The 20485-nt window shown below is 37.8% G+C and overlaps 1 protein-coding gene across 3 annotated transcripts in view; it reads left to right on the top strand.

Annotated features, from left to right (window-relative positions):
- The window catches only part of TJP1 (tight junction protein 1), a 106155-nt gene that overhangs the window by 23465 nt on the left and 62205 nt on the right, over nucleotides 1-20485 (top strand). For all 3 annotated transcript variants that reach the window (XM_021680641.2, XM_021680639.2, XM_021680643.2), the window contains exons 2-3: nucleotides 375-431; nucleotides 20090-20214. In XM_021680641.2, coding sequence (XP_021536316.1) covers nucleotides 375-431; nucleotides 20090-20214 — 182 coding nt within the window. The remainder of the gene's footprint in view (nucleotides 1-374; nucleotides 432-20089; nucleotides 20215-20485) is intronic.

Raw genomic sequence — 20485 nt, 5'->3', positions numbered from 1 at the left:
TTTTTAAAATGTTTTGTTTGTCATCAGATATTTTAAAATAGTACTATTCCAACTCTTATTCTTTTCTGTCTGATGTTAAGTATAAAGTTACAGAATTAGCTTGAATACTGATTTCAGCTGGCATGAAATGAATATAGAGCAGCATCTGTCCAAATTAAGTTAAAAACAAAGGAAGTTCCTGTGTGTAGTTTCCTGTCTCTTACAACAAAAACAAAGCAAATAAAAAACCTTCCGTAATTATTAAACTCCTTTCAGAATATCTAATATTAATATATCTATTTTGGTATTTCAGTGTGCAAATTGCTGGATGTTCTCACTTTATTAAAGACATTTTCTTAAAAGATAAATGATTTGTTTTTCTTTTCCTTTATCAGAACACAGCAATGGAGGAAACAGCTATATGGGAACAACACACAGTGACACTTCACAGGGTAAGTTTCTATTGCAGTAAATAATCTGTGTATAATTCAGGATACTGGCAGCTTTGAAAAACAATAGAGGAAAGCCAGATGTCAGGAAGTCGGAAGAAAGGGGAAAAACTTTTCTATATTCCTTTGTTTAAAATTTAGAGTTGCAATAAATTCTTTATTAAGGTTAAAAGTGAACATGATTACTTTTTCATATATTCTTTTGGTGGTTATTTGTATGTTTGTTTTTTTTATCCCTGAGTAAGATATTAAGTGATTTATTTTTAAAAAATTTGAGCCATCGGATAAAAGACATTGTGTGTTGGTATAAATTGTAAACTGCTTCAACCTTTCTGAGTATATGTGCACTTATTGTAGGCTTGGGGTTTAAAATCAAACCAGGTTGTGTGAGCAGTAAAATCTTAAAAGATATTCTTGATTTGAAACATGTAGACCCAAGGTGTTGCTTAAGGAATTGGAGATGGACAGAGAGCACATAGCAGTAAGCTGGGTAAGAGTTAAGAGCTCTGTCTGAAGAGAGACTGTCCTGAATTTGAATCCTAGTGCTGCCTCTTTTCCTTTAGAAATGGGCAAGTGATCTAATCCCCTGCTAAAGCCTGGGTTTTCACAGGTTTAAAATGAGGCTAATGGCGCTTGTTTGTGTTTAACATGAAGTAATAAGCCCCTCCTATAACTCCCCTTTTCCGCCTTTGGAGAGCACTAACTCTTCTGATTACTCTTCCCCTTAAGGAATGAATAGAAGGAGATCAGAGAAATTTTTTCATTCCTTAAGGGGAAGTTTTTTTGAGAGAGTGCTAGTGTGTGCATGAATGGGGAGGGACAAAGGGAGAAGGAGAGAGAGAATCTTAAGCAGGCTCCATGCTCAGCACAGAGCCTGACACGGGCCTCCATCCCATGACCCTGAGTTCATGACCTGAGCCAAATCAAGAGTGGCTGCTTTAACTGACTGAGCTACCCGGGTGCCCTGAGATTAGAGAATATTTAAATACTTCACAGTACTGTTTCTACCAGCTGTGTCCATTACTACGAAAGTGGCAAGGTGTAGGTAAATCATGTTCCTGAACTCTGCCCAACTCTGCCCATGATTATCTTGTGAATGTTTGAATCTGTATGTAATAGATAATGGGTAAATTAATTATTAAAAAACAGTGATTTCAGGGACACCTGGGTGGCTCAGGTGGTTAAGCATCTTGGCTTTGGCTCAGGTCATGATCCCAGGGTCCGGGGATCAAGCCCCAAGTTGGGCTGGCTCCCTGCTTAGTGGGGAGTCTGTTTCTCCCTCTGCCTCTCCAACCACCCCTCCCCACCCCGGCTTGTGCTCTCTTGTTTACTCTCTCTCTCTCAAATAAATAAAATCTTAAAAAAAAACCAAACAGTGATTTCAGATAAGATATACTTGACTTTTTTTTATGTCTCCCTAAATGGTAAAAGAAATCGTTCAGTAATAATGACTTTAACTTTTAATTTTTAAGGCTAAAATATGGCCAATTCCGAAATGTGGTAATAGATAGCAGATTATTTAAATCAGATTAAACATGTTGTAAAATAACTTTATACCTTATAATTGTTTGGTTGTGATATAATTTGGTATTATTTTACCACATTACATTTATTTTCTTAATACCTATATTGCTTTTACTGGTGTAATTTGCATATAGTAAAATTTACCCTTAGAATACAGTTCTGAGTTTGACAAATTCATATAGTCATGTAACCACCAGCACAACCAAAATATAAAACTATCCCATTACCTGAAACTTCTTCTGGTACCCATTTGTAGTCAGCTTTGTTCCCTAACTCTAGCACTTGGCAGCCACTGATGTGTTTTCTGTTCTATACTTTTACCTTTCACACAGTCATGTAAGTGAACTCATACACTGTGTATGTATTATACACAATATATAGCCTTTTGAAACTGGCTTCTTATACTCTCAGCCTAATGCATTTGAGATTTCTCCATGATGTTGCTTGTATCAATAGTTTCTCTTGTTGCTGTTATTTTTAGTTCTTCTTACTGCTTGAGTATCATTCCACTATATGAATGTAGAATAATTTGGGTTGTTTGCAGTTTTTGGTGATTTAAATAATTCTGCTCTCGTGTATGGGTTTTTGTATGAACTTCACTTTTCATTTCTCCTGGGTAAATACTTAGGAATGGACTTGGTCTGGATCTTATGGTAAATGAATGTTTAACTTTATAGGAAACCACCAAACTGTCCTTACCATATTGTATCTCCACTAGCAGTATATAAGAATTTTGTTGCTTTTGTATCATTATCAACATTTTAAATTATCAGGGTTTTTTTTACCCTTCAATTTTAGCCGTTCTAATAGGTATGTAGTGTGTTTTCATTGTGGTTTTATTTTGCAGTTCTCTAAAGACTAATGATACTCAGTATCTGTGAGCCTCTCATCCACAGATCTTCTTTGGTAAAATGTATTTAAATCTTTTGCCCCCTTTTAATTGCGTTGTTTGTTTCCTTTTATTGAGGTGGGGTTTTTTTTTGTTTTTTTTTTAGGTTGTGGTAAAATAAATATAAAATTACTGTCCGTTCAAGTCCTTTGCCCGTTTTTTAATTGGGTTGTTTTTAGTTGTTGAGTTGTAGGAATCTTTATATGTTCTTTTTTGTTTATGTTATGTTAATCACCATACATAAATATCATTAGTTTTTGATGTAGTGTTCCGTGATTCATTGTTTGCGTATACCCCCAGTGCTCCATTCAGTACGTGCCCTCTTTAATACCCATGACCAGGCTAACCCATGCCCCCACCCCCCTCCCCTCTAGAACCCCCTGTTTGTTTCTCAGAGTCCATAGTCTCTCATGGTTCATCTCCCCCTCCGATTTCCCCCCCCCTTCATTTTTCCCTTCCTGCTATCTTCTTTTTTTTTAACATATAATGTATTATTTGTTTCTTACACAATTCACAGCGCTCACCATAGCACATACCATCCCCAATGTCTATCACCCAGCCATCCCACCCCTCCCACCCCCCACCACTCCAGCAACCCTCAGTTTGTTTCCTGAGATTAAGAATTCCTCATATCAGTGAGGTCATATGATACATGTCTTTCTCTGATTGACTTATTTCGCTCAGCATAATACCCTCCAGTTCCATCCACGTCATTGCAAATGGCAAGATCTCATTCCTTTTGATGGCTGCATAATATTCCAGTGTGTGTGTGTGTGTGTGTGTGTACACACACACACACACACACACACACCACATCTTCTTTATACATTTATCTGTCGATGGACATCTTAGCTCTTTCCACAGTTTGGCTATTGTGGACATTGCTGCTATGAGCATTGGGGTGCATGTACCCCTTCGGATTCCTACATTTGTATCTTTGGGGTACATACCCAATAACAATTGCTGGGTCGTATGGTAGCTCTATTCTCAACTTTTGGAGGAACCTCCATACTGATTTCCAGAGTGGCTGCACCAGCTTGCATTCCCACCAACAGTGTAGGAGGGCTCCCCTTTCTCCGCATCCCCGCCAACATCTGTCGTTTCCTGACTTGTTAATTTTAGCCATTCTGACTGCTGTGACGTGGTATCTCATTGAGGTTTTGATTCGGATTTCCCTGATGCTGAGCGATGTTGAGCACTTTTTCATGTGTCTGTTGGCCATTTGGATTTCTTCTTTGCAGAAATGTCTGTTCATGTCTTCTGCCCAATTCTTGATTGGATCATTTGTTCTTTGAGTGTTGAGTTTCATAAGTTCTTTATAGATTTTGGATACTAGCCCTTTATCTGATATGTCATTTGCAAATATCTTCTCCCATTCTGTCAGTTGTCTTTTGGTTTTGTTGACTGTTTCTTTTGCTGTGCAAAAGCTTTTTATCTTGTTGAAGTCCCAATAGTTCATTTTTGCCCTTGCTTCCCTTGCCTTTGGTGATGTTTCTAGGAAGAACTTACTTTGGCTGAGGTCGAAGAGGTTGCTGCCTGTGTTCTCCTTTAGGATTTTAATGGACTCCTATCTCACATTTAGGTTTTTCAACCATTTTGAGTCTATTTTTGTGTGTGGTGTAAGGAAATGGTCCAGTTTCATTCTTCTGCATGTGGCAGTCCAATTTTCCCAACACCATTTTTTGAAGAGACTGTCTTTTTTCCACTGGACATTCTTTCCTGCTTTGTCGAAGATGAGTTGACCATAGAGTTGAGGGTCCATTTCTGGGCTCTCTGTTCTGTTCCACTGATCTATGTGTCTGTTTTTGTGCCAGTACCATACTGTCTTGATGATGACAGCTTTGTAATAGAGCTGGAAGTCCGGAATTGTGATGCCACCAGCTTTGCTTTTCTTTTTCAACATTCCTCTGGCTATGCGGGGTCTTTTCTGGTTCCATACAAATTTTAGGATTATTTGTTCCATTTCTTTGAAAAAAGTAGATGGTGTTTTGATAGGGATTGCCTTAAATGTGTAGATTGCTGTAGGTAGCATTGACATCTTCACAGTATTGTTCAATCCATGAGCATGGAACGTTTTTCCATTTCTTTGTGTCTTCCTCTATTTCTTTCATGAGTATTTTATAGTTTTCTGAGTACAGATTCTTTGCCTCTTTAGTTAGATTTATTCCTGGGTATCTTATGGTTTTGGGTGCAATTGTAAATGGGATCGACTCCTTAATTTCTCTTTCTTCTGTCTTGTTGTTGGTGTATAGGAATGCCACTGACTTCTGTGCATTGATTTTATATCCTGCCACTTTACTGAATTCCTGTATGAGTTCTAACAGTTTTGGGGTGGAGTCTTTGGGGTTTTCCACATAAAGTATCATATCATCTGCAAAGAGTGAGAGTTTGACTTCTTTGCGGATTTGGATGCCTTTAATTTCTTTTTGTTGTCTGATTGCTGTGGCTAGGACTTCTAATACTATGTTGAATAGCAGTGGTGATAGGGGACATCCCTGCCGCATTCCTGACCTTAGGGGGAAAGCTCTCAGTTTTTCCCCATTGAGAATGATATTCACTGTAGGTTTTTCATAGATGGCTTTTATGATATTGAGGTATGTACCCTCTATCCCTATACTCTGAAGAGTTTTGATCAAGAAAGGATGCTGTACTTTATCAAATGCTTTTTCTGCATCTATTGAGAGGATCATGTGGTTCTTGTTCTTTCTTTTATTAATGTATTATATCACATTGATTGATTTGTGGATGTGGAAACAACCTTGCAGCCCAGGGATAAATCCCACTTGGTCGTGGTGAATAATCCTTTTAATGTACTGTTGGATCCTATTGGCTAGTATTTTGGTGAGAATTTTTGCATCCATGTTCATCAGGGATATTACTCTGTAGTTCTCCTTTTTGAGGGGGCCTTTGTCTGGTTTTGGGATCAAGGTAATGCTGGCCTCATAAAATGAGTTTGGAAGTTTTCCTTCCATTTCTATTTTATGGAACAGTTTCAGAAGAATAGGTATTAATTCTTCTTGAAATGTTTGGTAGAATTCCCCTGGGAAGCCATCTGGCCCTGGGCTCTTGTTCTTTGGGAGATTTTTGATGACTGCTTCAATTTCCTTAGTGGTTATAGGTCTGTTCAGGTTTTCTATTTCTTCCTGGTTCAGATTTGGTAGTTGATACATCTCTAGGAATGCATCCATTTCTTCCAGATCATCTAATTTGCTGGCATAGAGTTGCTCATAATATGTTCTTATAATTGTTCATATTTCTTTGGTGTTGGTTGTGATCTCTCCTCTTTCATTCATGATTTTATTTGGGTCATTTTTCTTTTTGATAAGTCTGGCCAGAGGTTTATCAATCTTGTTAATTCTTGCAAAGAACCAGCTCCTAGTTTCGTTGATCTGTTCTACCGTTCTTTTGGTTTCTATTTCATTGATTTCTGCTCTGGTCTTTATTATTTCTCTTCTCCTGCTGGGTTTAGGCTTTATTTGCTGTTCTTTCTCCAGCTCCTTTAGGTGTTAGGGTTAGGTTGTGTATTTGAGACTTTTCTTGTTTCATGAGAAAGGCTTGTATTGCTATATACTTTCCTCTTAGGACTGCCTTTGCTGCATCCCAAAGATTTTGAACAGTTGTGTTTTCATTTTCATTGGTTTCCATGAATTTTTTTAATTCTTCTTTAATTTCCTGGTTGACCCATTCATTCTTTAGTAGGATGCTCTTTAGCCTCCATGTATTTGAGTTTTTTCCGACTTTCCTCTTATGATTGAGTTCTAGTTTCAAAGCATTGTGGTCTAAAAATAGGCAGGGAATGATCCCAATCTTTTGGTACCGGTTGAGACCTGATTTATGACCTAGGATGTGATCAATTCTGGAGAATGTTCCGTGGGCACTAGAGTAGAATGTATATTCCATTGCTTTGGGATGGAATGTTCTGAATATGTCTGTGAAGTCCATTTGGTCCTGTGTGTCATTTAAAGTCTTTATTTCCTTATTGAATTTTGGCTTAGTTGATCTGTCCATTTCAGTGGGGTGGGGGGCTGTTAAAGTCCCCCACTATTATTGTATTGTTGTCGATGTGTTTCTCTGCTTTTGTTATTAATTGCCTTATATAATTGGCTGCTCCCATGTTAGGGGCATAGATATTTATAATTGTTAGATCTTCTTGTTGGATAGACCCTTTAAGTATGATACAGTGTCCTTCCTCATCTCTTATTACAGTCTTTGGTTTAAAATCTAATTTGTCTGATACAAGGATTGCCACCCCAGCTTTCTTTTGGTGTCCATCAGCATGGTAAACGGTTTTCCACCCCCTCACTTTCAATCTGGGGGTGTTTTGGGGTCTAAAACGAGTCTCTTGCAGACAGCATATTGATGGGTCTTGTTTTTTTATCCAATCTGATAGTCTGTGTCTTTTGATTGGGGCATTGAGCCCATTTACATTCAGGGTAACTATTGAAAGATAGGAATTTAGTGCCATTGTATTGCCTGTAAGGTGACTGTTACTGTACATTGTCTGTGTTCCTTTCTGGTCTGTGTTGCTTGTAGGCTCTCTCTTTGCTTAGAGGACCCCTTTCAATATTTCTTGTAGGGCTGGTTTCGTGTTTGCAAATCCTTTAGTTTTTGTTTGTCCTGGAAGCTTTTTATCTCTCCTTCCATTTTGAATGACAGCCTAGCTGGATATAGTATTCTTGGCTGCATATTTTTCTCATTTAGTGCTCTGAATATATCATGCCAGTCCTTTCTGGCCTGCCAGGTCTCTGTGGATAGGTCTGTTGCCAATCTAATGTTTCTGTCATTGTAGGTTACAGATCTCTTCTCCCGAGCTGCTTTCAGGATTTTCTCTTTGTCTCTGAGACTCATAAGTATTACTATTAGATATCAGGATGTTGACCTATTTTTATTGATTTTGAGGGGGGTTCTCTGTGCCTCCTGGATTTTGATGCCTGTTTCCTTCCCCAAATTAGGGAAGTTCTCTGCTATAATTTGCTCCAATATACCTTCTGCTCCTCTCTCTCTTTCTTCTTCTTCTGGGATCCCAATTATTCTAATGTTTCATCTTATGGTATCACTTACCTCTTGAATTCTGCCCTCGTGATCCAGTAGTTGTTTGTCTCTCTTTTTCTCCGCTTCTTGATTTTCCATCATTTGGTCTTCTATATTACTAATTCTCTCTTCTGCCTCATTTATCCTAGCAGTTAGAGCCTCCATTTTTTATTACACCTCACTAATAGCCTTTTTGATTTCAACTTGGTTAGATTTTAGTTCTTTTATTTCTCCAGAAAGGGTTTCTCTAATATCTTACATGCTTTTTTCAGACCCAGCTAGTACCTTTAAAATTGTCATTCTGAACTCTAGTTCTGACATCTTACTGATGTCTGTATTAATTAGGTCCCTGGCAGTCGGTACTGCCTCTTGTTCTTTTTTTGGAGGTGATTTTTTCCATCCTTTCATTTTGTCCAGAGGAGAATAGATGAATGAGAGAACAAAATGCTAACAGGGTAACATAACGACCCCAGAAAAATATACACTAAACAAATCAGAAGAGACCTGAAGCCAGGGGAAAAGGAAGGGAAAAAAAAAAAGGTAAAAACAAACAAACAAAAACAGAATACGAACACATATGATCAGGCTGGTGCATAGATCAGTGCCACACACTAGATTTTGGGTGTATTTTCATCTGTTAAAGGAAAGTGCCTCCCAAAATTTTAAAGAAAGAAAAACACATATGTACAAAAATAAGGGTAAATATGATAAAGGGATGGAATAGGACTGTAAAGATGAAAATTATAAAAGATTGTATAAAAGGAATTGATAAGAACCTGGTTGAAAAAAGAAAGAAGAGGATTTAAAAAGAGGGGAGAGAATGTGATCATGCAGGAGACTAGAACAAAGCCATACACTAGAGATTTAGGGTAAATTTTGGTCTGTTAGAAGAAACTGTATCCCAGAATTTTAGAGAGAACAACTTATATATATATGTGTGTGTGTATATATATATATATATGTATGTATACATACACACCAAAAATAAGGGTAACTACTCTAAGGGACAGAATATGACTCTAAAAATGAAAAATAAAAAAGATTTTTTAAAAAGGGGATTGCTAAGATGTTGGTTGAAAAAGGGGGGAAAAATTCATAAAAAAGTTTTTAAAAAAATTAACTTTGCAAGACTAAGAATCATGGGGAAAAAGCCATGAATTCTATGTGCAGTATTCCCCTAACGCTGGAGTTCTGCCATTCTCATTGATCGGTAAACTTGGTCTTGGCTGGCTGTTCTCCCTGATCTTTTGGGGGAGGGGCCTGTTGCCGTGGTTCCCAAATGTTTTTGCCGGAGGCGGAATTGCCCCGCCCTTGCCGGATCCGGGCTAAGTAATCTGCTCGGGTTTGCTCTCCGGAGCTTTTGCTCCTTGCAAGCTTTCGGTACAGTTTTGGAGGATTAAGGTGAAAATGGTGGTCTCCCAATCTCCGTCCTGGAGGAGCCGAGAATTCGGGGCCCTGCTCCTCAGTGCGCCCCCAGAGAAGAGCAGTCAATCACTCCCGTCTCCCCGGTCTCCGGCCGCACTCCGTGCTCACCCGGCCTGTGACCGAGCGTTTCTATCTCTGGCACCCGACCCTGTGTGGAGTCTCCAAACCCAGCAGATCCCTGCGGTGCGCTCCCGCGGGGCTCCTCCCCAGGGGAGGAAGGGGAGTCTCCCCGGATCTGCCGCTTGTTGGGTCCCTGCTGGAAGAGCAGTGGCCCGACTGTGCCGCGGATCACGGTTTATGGCAACCCCGAGCTGAGAGCCCGCGCCTGGGCTCCGCCTCTGCATCCGGCTTCCCTGCTCCGTTACCTGGGAGCTCTGCCACACTCAGGCACCCCCGGTCTTTCCGTGACCCCGGCTCCTGAGACCACACTGTCCCAGTGAGGGTTCCACCCCCAGCTTAGCCACTGGAGCGACGTCCCTCAGCGGAGCCGACTTCTAAAAGTTCCAATTTTGTGCTCAGCTGCTCTATCACTTGTCAGAAGCGGCCGACGGAGGCCCCCTCCCCCGCCGTCTATCCTCTGGAGTATTGTCTCGGATTCAATTCTCCGCACGTTCTACCTTCCAGAAAGTGGTCGCTGCTATTCTTTTCTTCGATCTCCTGTTGAGTTTGTAGGTGCTCAGAATGGTTTGATCCCTATCTAGCTGAATTCCTGGGACCAGGCGAAATTTAGGTCTCCTAGTCCTCTGCCGTCTTGCTCCTCCCCCTATTATATGAGTTTTTAAATTAGTTTGTTGGTGTAGTTTCTTGATTTTTGAATATTGAACAGCTTTGCATTCTCAAGATAAATTCTGTTTCGTTGTCATACATTATGCATTTTATATATTGCTAGGTTAATTTGCTAGTGTGTTCTTAAGATACTTGTTTCTGTGTTCATGAGGAATCGGGTTAGGATTTTTTCTTGTGTTTTTTTGGTTTTTTTTGTTTTTTGTTTTTTTTGGTATCAGGGAAAGCTACTAGCCTCAAAACAAGCAGTTGGGAAGTATTTCTTCCTGTTGTGTTCCCTGGGAGAGTTCCTGTACAGTTGATGTTATTTCTTACTTAAATATTTGGTGGAATTCACCAGTGTTTACCATCTGGTCCTGGAGGGCTTTCTTATGGGAAAGCTTTTAACTATAAATTTGTTTTCTTTAATTTTAGGTAGGACTATTCAGGTTGTGTATTACTTTGTGAGTTTTTTTGCTTTTTGTTTTTTGGGGTTTTGTTTTGGTAGCTTTGGTAATTTGTATGTTTCAAAGTATTTGTCCCTTTCATCTAAGTTGTCAAATTTATGTACATAAAATGGTTAATAATATTCCCTTTTTCTAATGTTGTAGGATCTGTAATAATGTCCCTTTTGTCATTTCTGATATTGGTAATTTGGGTCTTTTATTTCTTGGTCAGTCTAGCTAGAGGTTTAACAATATTATTGATCTTTTCAAAATACTAGCTTTTGTTTTCATTGTTACTCTTTATTTTGTTTTCTATTTCCTTGATTTCTGGTCTTTTTAATATTTCCTTCTGCTTACATTGGGTTTAAATTGCTATTCTTTATATAATTTCTTTAGGTAGAAGCTAGATCATTTGCGACTGTAGAGGTAATTTGTCATTATCACATTATGTTTGTTTCTTCCTCATACCTTTTTAGTTTTTAAGCAAAATAAGACACTTAAATTAGCTAAAGTTTGTTTCTCCTTTCTACTATTTTGCCTGGTTTTGTTAGGATTTTAAATATAGGGAAATGTTAAGTGCATTTATTACAGATCTGTATCTCATTAGCTTAGGCAAAGTAGGAAAAGATTTTGAATATTGAGAAAACAGCCCAATTTTCTAAATGTGTTAGAAGTCTCATACCACCTCATGGTAGGTGTTAATAGGCAAGTCTTCATTTTCTATTTAGAAGATTAGTGTAAGTTCTTTTCTGTAGCTGACCTCTTGTGCTTTGGTTTTCTTTTGCCATGAGAAAGGTACCAGCCCAGAAAAATGTCATCAGAAGATACATAGTGATCAATATAGAATTCATAATTCTTTGGTTTTAAACATGTTAACTGTTGTGCTGGGAACATAGACCTGTGTTGCCTCCTGGGCCTCATCAAAGAGACTGTGACAGAATAGAAGTTCTCAATAACCATCCCTCCCAGAATTTTTTTTTTTTCAGGAATTGTTTTTTGGAGGTTTCTAAAAATAGCCCTGTCAGTACAAGTTGAGAGACTTATGCCAAAGTATAATTCCATTGACTTCATTCTCTGAGACTGCAGAACAGTACTTTCAAATATGTCAGTCTTTTGGTGTTCCAAGTTGATCCAGAATAAAACTTAGACTAGAGCATTATCAGCAAAATTTGCTGTGACAAGCTGGATGATGAGTAAACATTTTATGTCTTGCAGACCATAAATTTGTCACAACTACTCAACTCTGCAGTGGTATTGCAGAAGCAGCCACAGACAATAGGTCAACAGATCGGTATGGCTGTGTTCCAATAGAACTTTACTTAGTATTTGGCCTGGAGGCCATAGTTTGCTGACCACTGATCTAGAGCAGTGGCTCTCTGGGTTTATTGTAAAGAGAAGTCAATGAGGTCATCCCCCAACTAACAGAGATTCTGATTCATTTGGTTTGGAATGGGGCCCCATGTTTTTAAAATGTTCCAGTTTGAAATGGAGGGCCATGGACTCTGGTATCACATTTTTAAGAAACATTGACAGAGGAATGAGAAAGTCATTCTCGTTGAGGTGAGCTAGTGGGCTTTTGGCAATTGTAAAAAGTAAAGGAGATAATTTGAGGCTATATTCTTTCGGCAGTAATCTGGAGTATAGATACTCAGTATTGCCAAATAAGGTCAAATCATATTCTCTGACATCTGGTGGTCAGTGATAGGAAAGGTTGGAAGTAATTTCTTTTAAAACAACAAAATCCCTGTGGATTAAAACTAACATTTTCTCCTGTTTATTGTCAAGAATAATATATGGTATGCCTCTGTATTGCCTCATTTTTCTATTTGCATTTTTAGAGGAAACTTTCTTCACCTGAGAATACTAGAAGCCATTGAAATCCTATTTAATCTTTAAGGCTAAGTAATTTTGGGGTGCTCCACTGTCTGATAAACACTGTTGTAGTCTTTGAAATTATATCAGAGAATAGAAACAGGCAGAACTCCTTGCCTCGTGGATTCTGGTCCTATTATCCTCAGTGACAGATGAATGTTTTCCTCAGGTTTTCATCTCCTCCATCTCCTACTGCGTTATATAATTTTCTTAAGGGTAGGAAATCTTAATTTTATATCCTCTTGGTGCTTGGTACTTGGTTATGTCCAATAAAAATTATCTAGAAGGTCCACCTATTCAACAAAGTCACTCTTAGGAGGTCTGTAATAGCAGCATTGTCCAGTAGCAGTACACTGCAAAAGCAAACCACATATGTAATCTAAAATTTTTTAGTCTTCACATTAAAAAATACAGGTGAAGTTAATTTTATAATCTTATTTAACTTAATATGTTTAGAATACCATTTTCTGTATGTACTCAATATGTAAAAATTGATATACTCTGTTTTTCATACTGAGTCTTATGAAACCAATGTACATTTTTTTTTTTTTAAAGATTTTATTTATTTGAGAGAGAGAGAGAGAATGAGAGACAGCATGAGAGGGGGGGAGGGTCAGAGGGAGAAGCAGACTCCCTGCCGAGCAGGGAGCCCAATGCGGGACTCGATCCCGGGACTCCAGGATCGTGACCTGAGCCGAAGGCAGTCGCTTAACCAACTGAGCCACCCAGGCGCCCGAAACCAATGTACATTTTACAATTTCAGCACATTTTAGGTAAGACTAGCCACGTTTTAAGTGCTTAGTCATCATGTGTCTAATGGCTATCGTATTGGCAAGTGCAGGTCTGTAGCTTGAGATGGTAAGTGCATTCAGAAGGTCCTGTGTTCCATCCCTCTTGCCACCGTGACACATCCCCACTTTCTTTAGTTTCAGAATTCTCTTAGAAAATGCATATATGTTTTTATGATCCTTTGAGAAATGAAGTAAATTCTCATTTAGGAATTTAAAAGAATGAGTTGGTCATCTTTATTTTCTAAAAAAGCATTATAAAAGATTAAATGAGTATATACTAAAGAATTAAAGGGTGGAAGTTGAATGCAAGGAACCTAGTTAGGAGATAATCCTAAGGGTGTGAGCAGTCAAGTGTTTCAGCAGGGGAGGTGATTGAATGAGAAGTAAGCTTGGAACAAGATGCCAAGACAACACAGTGGGGGAAAGTATAGTCTTTGTAACTGATGGTGCTGGGACAACACCCAGCAAAATAATGGATTTGGACTTATACCTCATACCATGTACAAAATTAACTTAAAATGGATCATAGACTTAAATGTTTAAGGGTTAAAACTATAAAATTCTTAGAAGAAAACGGAGGAATAAATCTTTGTGACCTTGATTTGGGCAGTGGTTTCTTAGATATGATGTTAAAAGCACAAACAACAAAAGAGAAAGAAAACAGATAAATTGGATCACATCAAAATGAAAAGCTTGTATTTCAAAGGACACCCTCAAGAAAGTGAAAGGATAATCCACACAATGGAAGAAAATATTTGCAAACATATATCTGATAAGGGACTTAAGCCAGAATATATAAAAACTCCTGTAACAACAATAAAAAGACAAGTAATTCAATTGAAAATGGACAAAGGATTTAAATAGACATTTCTCTAAAAAAGATACAGAAATTAGCCATCAGGGTAATATACGTCAAAACCCACAGTGAGATATCTTATCTCACCCACTAGAATGGCTGTTATCACTGAAGACAGTAACAGATATCAGTAAAGATGTGGAATTTGGCTGGTGGAAATGTAAAATGGTGTAGCCATGATGGAAAACAGGGAGTTCCTCAAAAGTTAAGCATTGAATTACCATGTGACCCAACAGTTCCACTCCCAGGTATACACCCAACAGAAATGGAAAAAAATTATTCACACAGTAACTTTTACATGAATGTTCATAGCAGCATTACTCATAATAGAAAGTAGAAATAACATAATTGACCACCACCTGATGAATAATGAATAAGTAGGACCCCAGGCCTCTGCCTTCATTTGTAAAAAGGAAATTGAATCGGCTGATTGCTGAGGATCTGTTTGGTTTTAAAATTCAGTGATCCCAGGGTCCATTGCAAAAACAAACAGCTAGAATGAGTTCCATAGAATGTTGAGGGTTGATTGGAAGAATTAAGTGGAGAAGAGGAAAACTATAATTGGCGAAAAAAGCTAGGATTCAGGTAGCTGATTGTAAAAATGTGGTGTGGAAAACCAGGAGAAAAAGTAGAAGGCAACCAGGGAAATCTGTATGTAGAGAATTGGGCATCTTTGAAGAGAATAGAGAAGAATGTTTAGAAAAGAGATTACCCAGATATTTCTGCAACGAATCACCTTTTAGGAACTACTTTTTCCCTTTTCTCTTTTCTTTTTCTTTTTTTTTTAAGGAATCAAGAAATGCTTTAACATGTAAGAGTAGGCAAAGGGCTTTTCTCTAAAGGGTCAGATAGTAAATTGCTTCAGCTCTTTGGGCGATAGTAAGTTCCCTGTCGCAACTACTCAAAGCAAAAGCTGTTATAATGGTATGTAAAGGAATGGGCATGGCTAGTGTCCAGTAAAACTGGACAAATAACTGAACAGATCCCAGGCCATAAATTCCGCTTCCCTCCCAGGCAAAGATATAAACATTTAAGTTATTGCTGCTTGTGGCTGCTTATGGTCTCAAAAGGTTAAAACATGGTGAAAGTAAAAGTCTTTGATGCTCTTCTCCAAAAGCTATAACCTATATATGTGGTAATTTGCATGAGGTGGGGGTTGTACCTCAGCAGGCACTTTTGAAACTGTTTCCAAGTGATTCTCATCCCCAGCCAGATGTGGGGACCACAGACTTCTGGGTAGTCATTAAATGAACTGTAGCAAGCACTGATCAGGATTTACATGCCTTACTAAGAGCCAGGGCTGCATTAGAAGTAGTGGTGCAGGCCAGGTTTTTGACCCTGGCTCACTGCAGCCAAAAACTACACCTAGATTTGCTCATTGAAAGTTTCTGATGTTTTCAGCATTTCTTTATAATATTTTTGTGTTATATTAACATTTTTTAAATAAAAGAATTACCAAGCAAGATGTAAATGAACAACATAAAAGTATATAGAATAAAAGATTAGTCTGAGCCTCTTCCAAGGAGGAAAAAAAAGCAAAAGAATAATCCCACCCCTTACTCCCCACTGCTCTCTAGGTATTCCTTGGGCATTTAGGTTTTCCTCAGTGTTTGTAATTAGCAAACAATCTGCAAGGAGTAACTGTGTATGTATTTTCATATTGTTGGAGATGTATATGTATCTTCAGGGTAAATTCCTAGAAATTAGGGGCGCCTGTGTGGCTCAGTCGTTAAGCGTCTGCCTTTGGCTCAGGTCGTGATCCCGGGGTCCTGGGATTGAGCCCCACATCGGGCTCCCTGCTCCGCAGGAGGCCTGTTTCTCCTTCTCCCGCTCCCGCTCCCCCTGCTTGTGTTCCCTTTCTCGCTGTGTCTCTCTCTGTCAAATAAATAAAATCTTCAAAAAAAAAAATTCTTTTTTAATTCCTAGAAATTGGTTTGCTCTGTCAAAAGATTAGTTCTTTTGTAATTTTGTTAGGTATTAACAAATTCCTAAAGAATTATAGTTTACATATCCATCCGCAGTGTGTAAGAGTACCTTTTTCTCTACAGCCTTCCCAACAAAATGTCTTCGTACTTTTAAGTTTTACCATTCACTGTGTGGTTTTCATTTGCATTTCTCTAATTATGAGTTTTAACATCTTATATATCTTGTGCAAATAATCTGTTTCATTGTTTTATTGTTGTTCTTGTGGGTTCTTTTTCCTCTTTTTCTTATTTTTTAGTAGTTCCTAATATCAGTGGTTTCAAAGTATGGCCTGAGGACCCCAAAAGGTCTCTGAAACCTTTTTAGGCTCCAGGGCAAATTATTTTCCTAACAGTATGAAAATGTTCCTTGTCTTTTTCGCTATAGTTAAATTTGTAGTAAAGGTACAGAAGCAGTGGTGGGTAAAACTAGCCGCCATAGCCCAAATCAAGGCAGTGGCACCAAACGTTACTTAACAGTCACTGCCACACACTCACAGTTTAAAGAACAGTTCCAAGTTTCAGAATGATTCAAAGCGGTAAAAATTACTCGTTTTAGTTTTACCACGTCTCAGCTTTTGAGTAGTTTTAAAATTACGCATTGAAATGGGATATATGCATAAGACACTTTATACTGAAGTACCTGTGTGACTGAATTGGAAACAATTTGTGTGTATGTCTGTGTATGTAACACTATTTTTACTTGACCTGAGCCGATGTCAGATGTTTAACCGACCAAGCCACCCAGGCACCACAATACACAATTTTTAAAAAATATATAATGAAATATGTCATCATTTGAAAGATTTGCCTAAATATTTTTCAAATGACCAAGGCATGCTATTATAAAACCGTGATGGATAAAATACCCATTGGAAGTGCAAAACCTGCCAATGGGTATTTGAGTACAAAAGTTCATTGATAGGTTTCAGATTGTACACTGCAACTGTTAAGAAACTCACACCAAGTTTTGGTATAAAATCAACCATGAATATCCATAATCACCTAAAAGGGCTACTAAAATAACTTCCTTTTTTTAACCACGTATGTGTGTGAAGCTGGATTTTCTTCGTGTACTTTAATAAAAAGCAACTATTACAAGAGATTGAATGAATTTTCTTGAACTTTTTATTTCTTACTAGTAACTGTTGGATTTTTTCAAAGGCCTTTTTAAGGTCTGTGAATATAATCACAGAATTTTTTTTTCCTTTAGATTTAGTAATAGGATATATGTATGATACCAGTGAATTTCCTTATACATGAATCTTGCATTCCTGTAATAAATCCCTTTGTCGTGGAGTATTTGTAGGAAGTTGCCTTCTGTTTGCTCTTTTTTTGCTTAATACTTTTTGTATAGTTATATAGAAATCATTTTGGGCTTTAATATTTGGAGTGAGGTTCTGTTTTTATGGATAGCCACTGTCATTTAGATGTCAATATTATAGTTGCTTTATAAAAAGTTGAGAAGCTTTCCTTCATTTTCAGTGCTCTGGAACAATTTATGGAGCTTTGAGGCTACCTGGACAATGATGTCTTGAAGAATTCTCTTATGAAATCATCTGTGGCTGGTGCTTTTTTTGTGGGATAATTTTCTCTCCTTCATCTCCAGAAATTGCATTGTTTAAATTACATTTTTAGTTTCTGATAGTCATTTCAGTAATCTGTATTTCCCTAGGAATTATCTGGCTCACCTGGGTTTTCTTTTTCTTTGCCTTTTTAAAAAATTTAATTAATTAATTAATTAATTTGAGAGAGCGTGTGAGCACACAAGCGGTGGGGGATGGGAAGGGGCTGAGGGAGAAGCAGACACCCACTGAGCAGGGAGCCTGATGTGGGGCTGGATCCCAGGACCCTGGGATCATGATGAGCCGAAGGCAGACGCTTAATTGACTGAGCCACCCAGGTGCCCCTGGTTCATGTGGGTTTATTTGAATTTGTTCTGTAAAGTAGTTTCTTGTGTTTCCTAATTCTGTGCCAACAGTTGTTTCTTTCTAATCATTTCTTATTTTTGAAATTTTAAGCCTGTTTCTGTTTTGAAATTTGGATATTGTTGGTCTTTGAGTTATACCAAGGGAATGGTTTTGTGTAGTGATTTATTCTTGTAGTAGTATTTTGTGAGGATATATATAGGGAGATGGATTCATACAGATCCATTGTTTTTGGCTACCCAGGGTTTTCCTGTTTATTTTTTTCGACATTAACCTTTTTTTTGCATTAGCTTTATTGTAATATAATTCACATACCATGCAATTCACCCTTCAAAGCATACAATTCAGTGGTTCTTAGTATGTTCACAGAATTGTATGACCATCACCACGTCATTTCTTAAAATCTTTTTATTACCCTCAAAAGAAAGACTCTACCTTAAGCCATTACTCCCCAGTCTCTCCATCCTTTTCCATTCCTTGCTTTAGACAACCACCACTTTATAGATTTGTCTTTCTGCTTTTACAGATTTGTCTTTTCTGAACATTTCTTATAAATGGACTTATACTATATGTGGTCTTTTGTGATTGGCTTCTTTTACAGCATGTGTTAGTGCTTCATTTCTTTTTATTGCAAATAATATTCCGTCGTATCGATATACCACATTTTTTTAAAAATTTTTATTTATTTATTCATGAGAGACAGAGAGAGAGAGAGGCAGAGGGAGAAGCAGGCTCCCAAGGAGCAGAGAGCCCGATGCGGGACTTGATCCCAGGACCCTGGGATCATGACCTGAGCCGAAGGCAGACGCTTAACCATCTCTGAGCCACCCAGGCGCCCTATACCACATTTTTTTTAATCCACTCATCAGTTGATGGACATTTGGGTTGCTTTCCCTTTTTCGGCTGTTATGAATGCTGCTGCTATGGACATTTGGGTTTAAGTCTTTGTGTGGACATATGTTTTAATTTGAGGGGAGTATATACCTATGAGTGGAATTACTGGTGTTTATTCTTTTTTTTTTTTTTTTAAGATTTTTATTTATTTGACAGAGAAAGAGAGCCACAGAGCACAAGTGGGGGGAATGGCAGAGGGAAAAGAAGAGGCAGGCTCCCCCTTGAGCAGGGAGCCCGATGTGGGGCTTGATCCCAGGGCCCTGCCAAAGGCAGATGCTTAATGGAATGAGCCATCTACACGCCCCAGTTTTTATTCTTTTTTAAAAAGAGTTTTTCTTCTTTCTTTTTCTTTTGCTGCTTCAGTAGGCTTTGGGGTGGGAGGAGAAGGTCATGACCTATACCTAGTCCATGGCGGATGTGGTCTCCTTTGTTGTGCACTGGACAACCTATATCATCAGGTGGTTTGGACTGTAGTGTGTAGTATAGTACAATTTATATGAAAACACCTCTGCTTTAGTGATTCTGGAACCCTAGGAAAATATTTGATGTTTCTTTAGACTACTCTGAATGGTTCATTTCCTTTCAAGGGAATGGTATAGATTTTTTTTGAGATTAGGTAGTTTTTTAATAACTTGGAAATATTTTGAATTTTCTTTGTATTGGTCTGCCCTTAGTCATTGTGATTAAGATTTTCAGCTCATTTAGAAGTATATCGTTTGTTACTTTCTTTAATTAAAAATATATTTTAAATGGTTTGATATGATTCTACTTTCTGTTATTTGCAATGTGCATATAAGACATTACTCTAATGCACTACTTCTAAAGAGATTTTTAGCATAATTGAAGGAAGTTGAAATAACATATTTGATTTCCACAGCTCTTGATATTTTATTATACAAAATGGCACCAGATGTTTATACTAATTAAGTGTTCATTCTATAAATTAGTTGCCTGTATTTGTGATGATCACACTAGTGCACTGCCAGTACCTTCAGGAGCTCTTCTGATAATCAAAAATAAATGCAGGATTTCAGTGTTTAGAATTTTTAAATGTATTTTAGTACTTAGCATTCATTCATGTAATCAAATTTTAATATTCTTTTATGTCCAACAATTAATTTATTAGAATATGCATTCCCATACCAGGATAGATCATTCTGATATGTATCCACGCAAGCAAGTGTTTGGATCATGGATATAATAAGATTGTAATTTTTATATTTAAACTTTTTTAGATTGTATGATACAATGAACACTTGTTCTTCTGTAATTACTACTTTAGGCTCCTGGATTTGGATTTGGAATTGCAATATCTGGTGGAAGAGACAACCCTCATTTTCAGAGTGGGGAAACTTCCATAGTAATTTCAGATGTGCTGAAAGGGGGACCTGCTGAAGGACAGCTACAGTAAGCATGTTTCTTCTGGGCACCTGTGTAACAAGCACCGTTCCTACCCTTAGTTCCTGGCATACTCTGCTAGTGATTTCTTTAAATTAACATACATTTCTACTTATCTCTATCATAAATGGAAAGCTAGTATCCCTTACCTTAAAGGTGGTCACTGTAAAAATTAAGATGGTGAAGAGAAAACTTTTTACTCAGTTTGGGATGGGATTTAGCCTTCAGTAACCTCTCACTCTTAGTCTTGTCCTTATTGTTCAGTTAAGATAAGCAAGAT

This window comes from Neomonachus schauinslandi, chromosome 9, assembly GCF_002201575.2.
Source record: "Neomonachus schauinslandi chromosome 9, ASM220157v2, whole genome shotgun sequence".
Classification (NCBI taxonomy): domain Eukaryota; kingdom Metazoa; phylum Chordata; class Mammalia; order Carnivora; family Phocidae; genus Neomonachus; species Neomonachus schauinslandi.
Note: the sequence above shows the minus strand (reverse complement) of the source record. Positions and strands in the feature narration are given on the sequence as shown.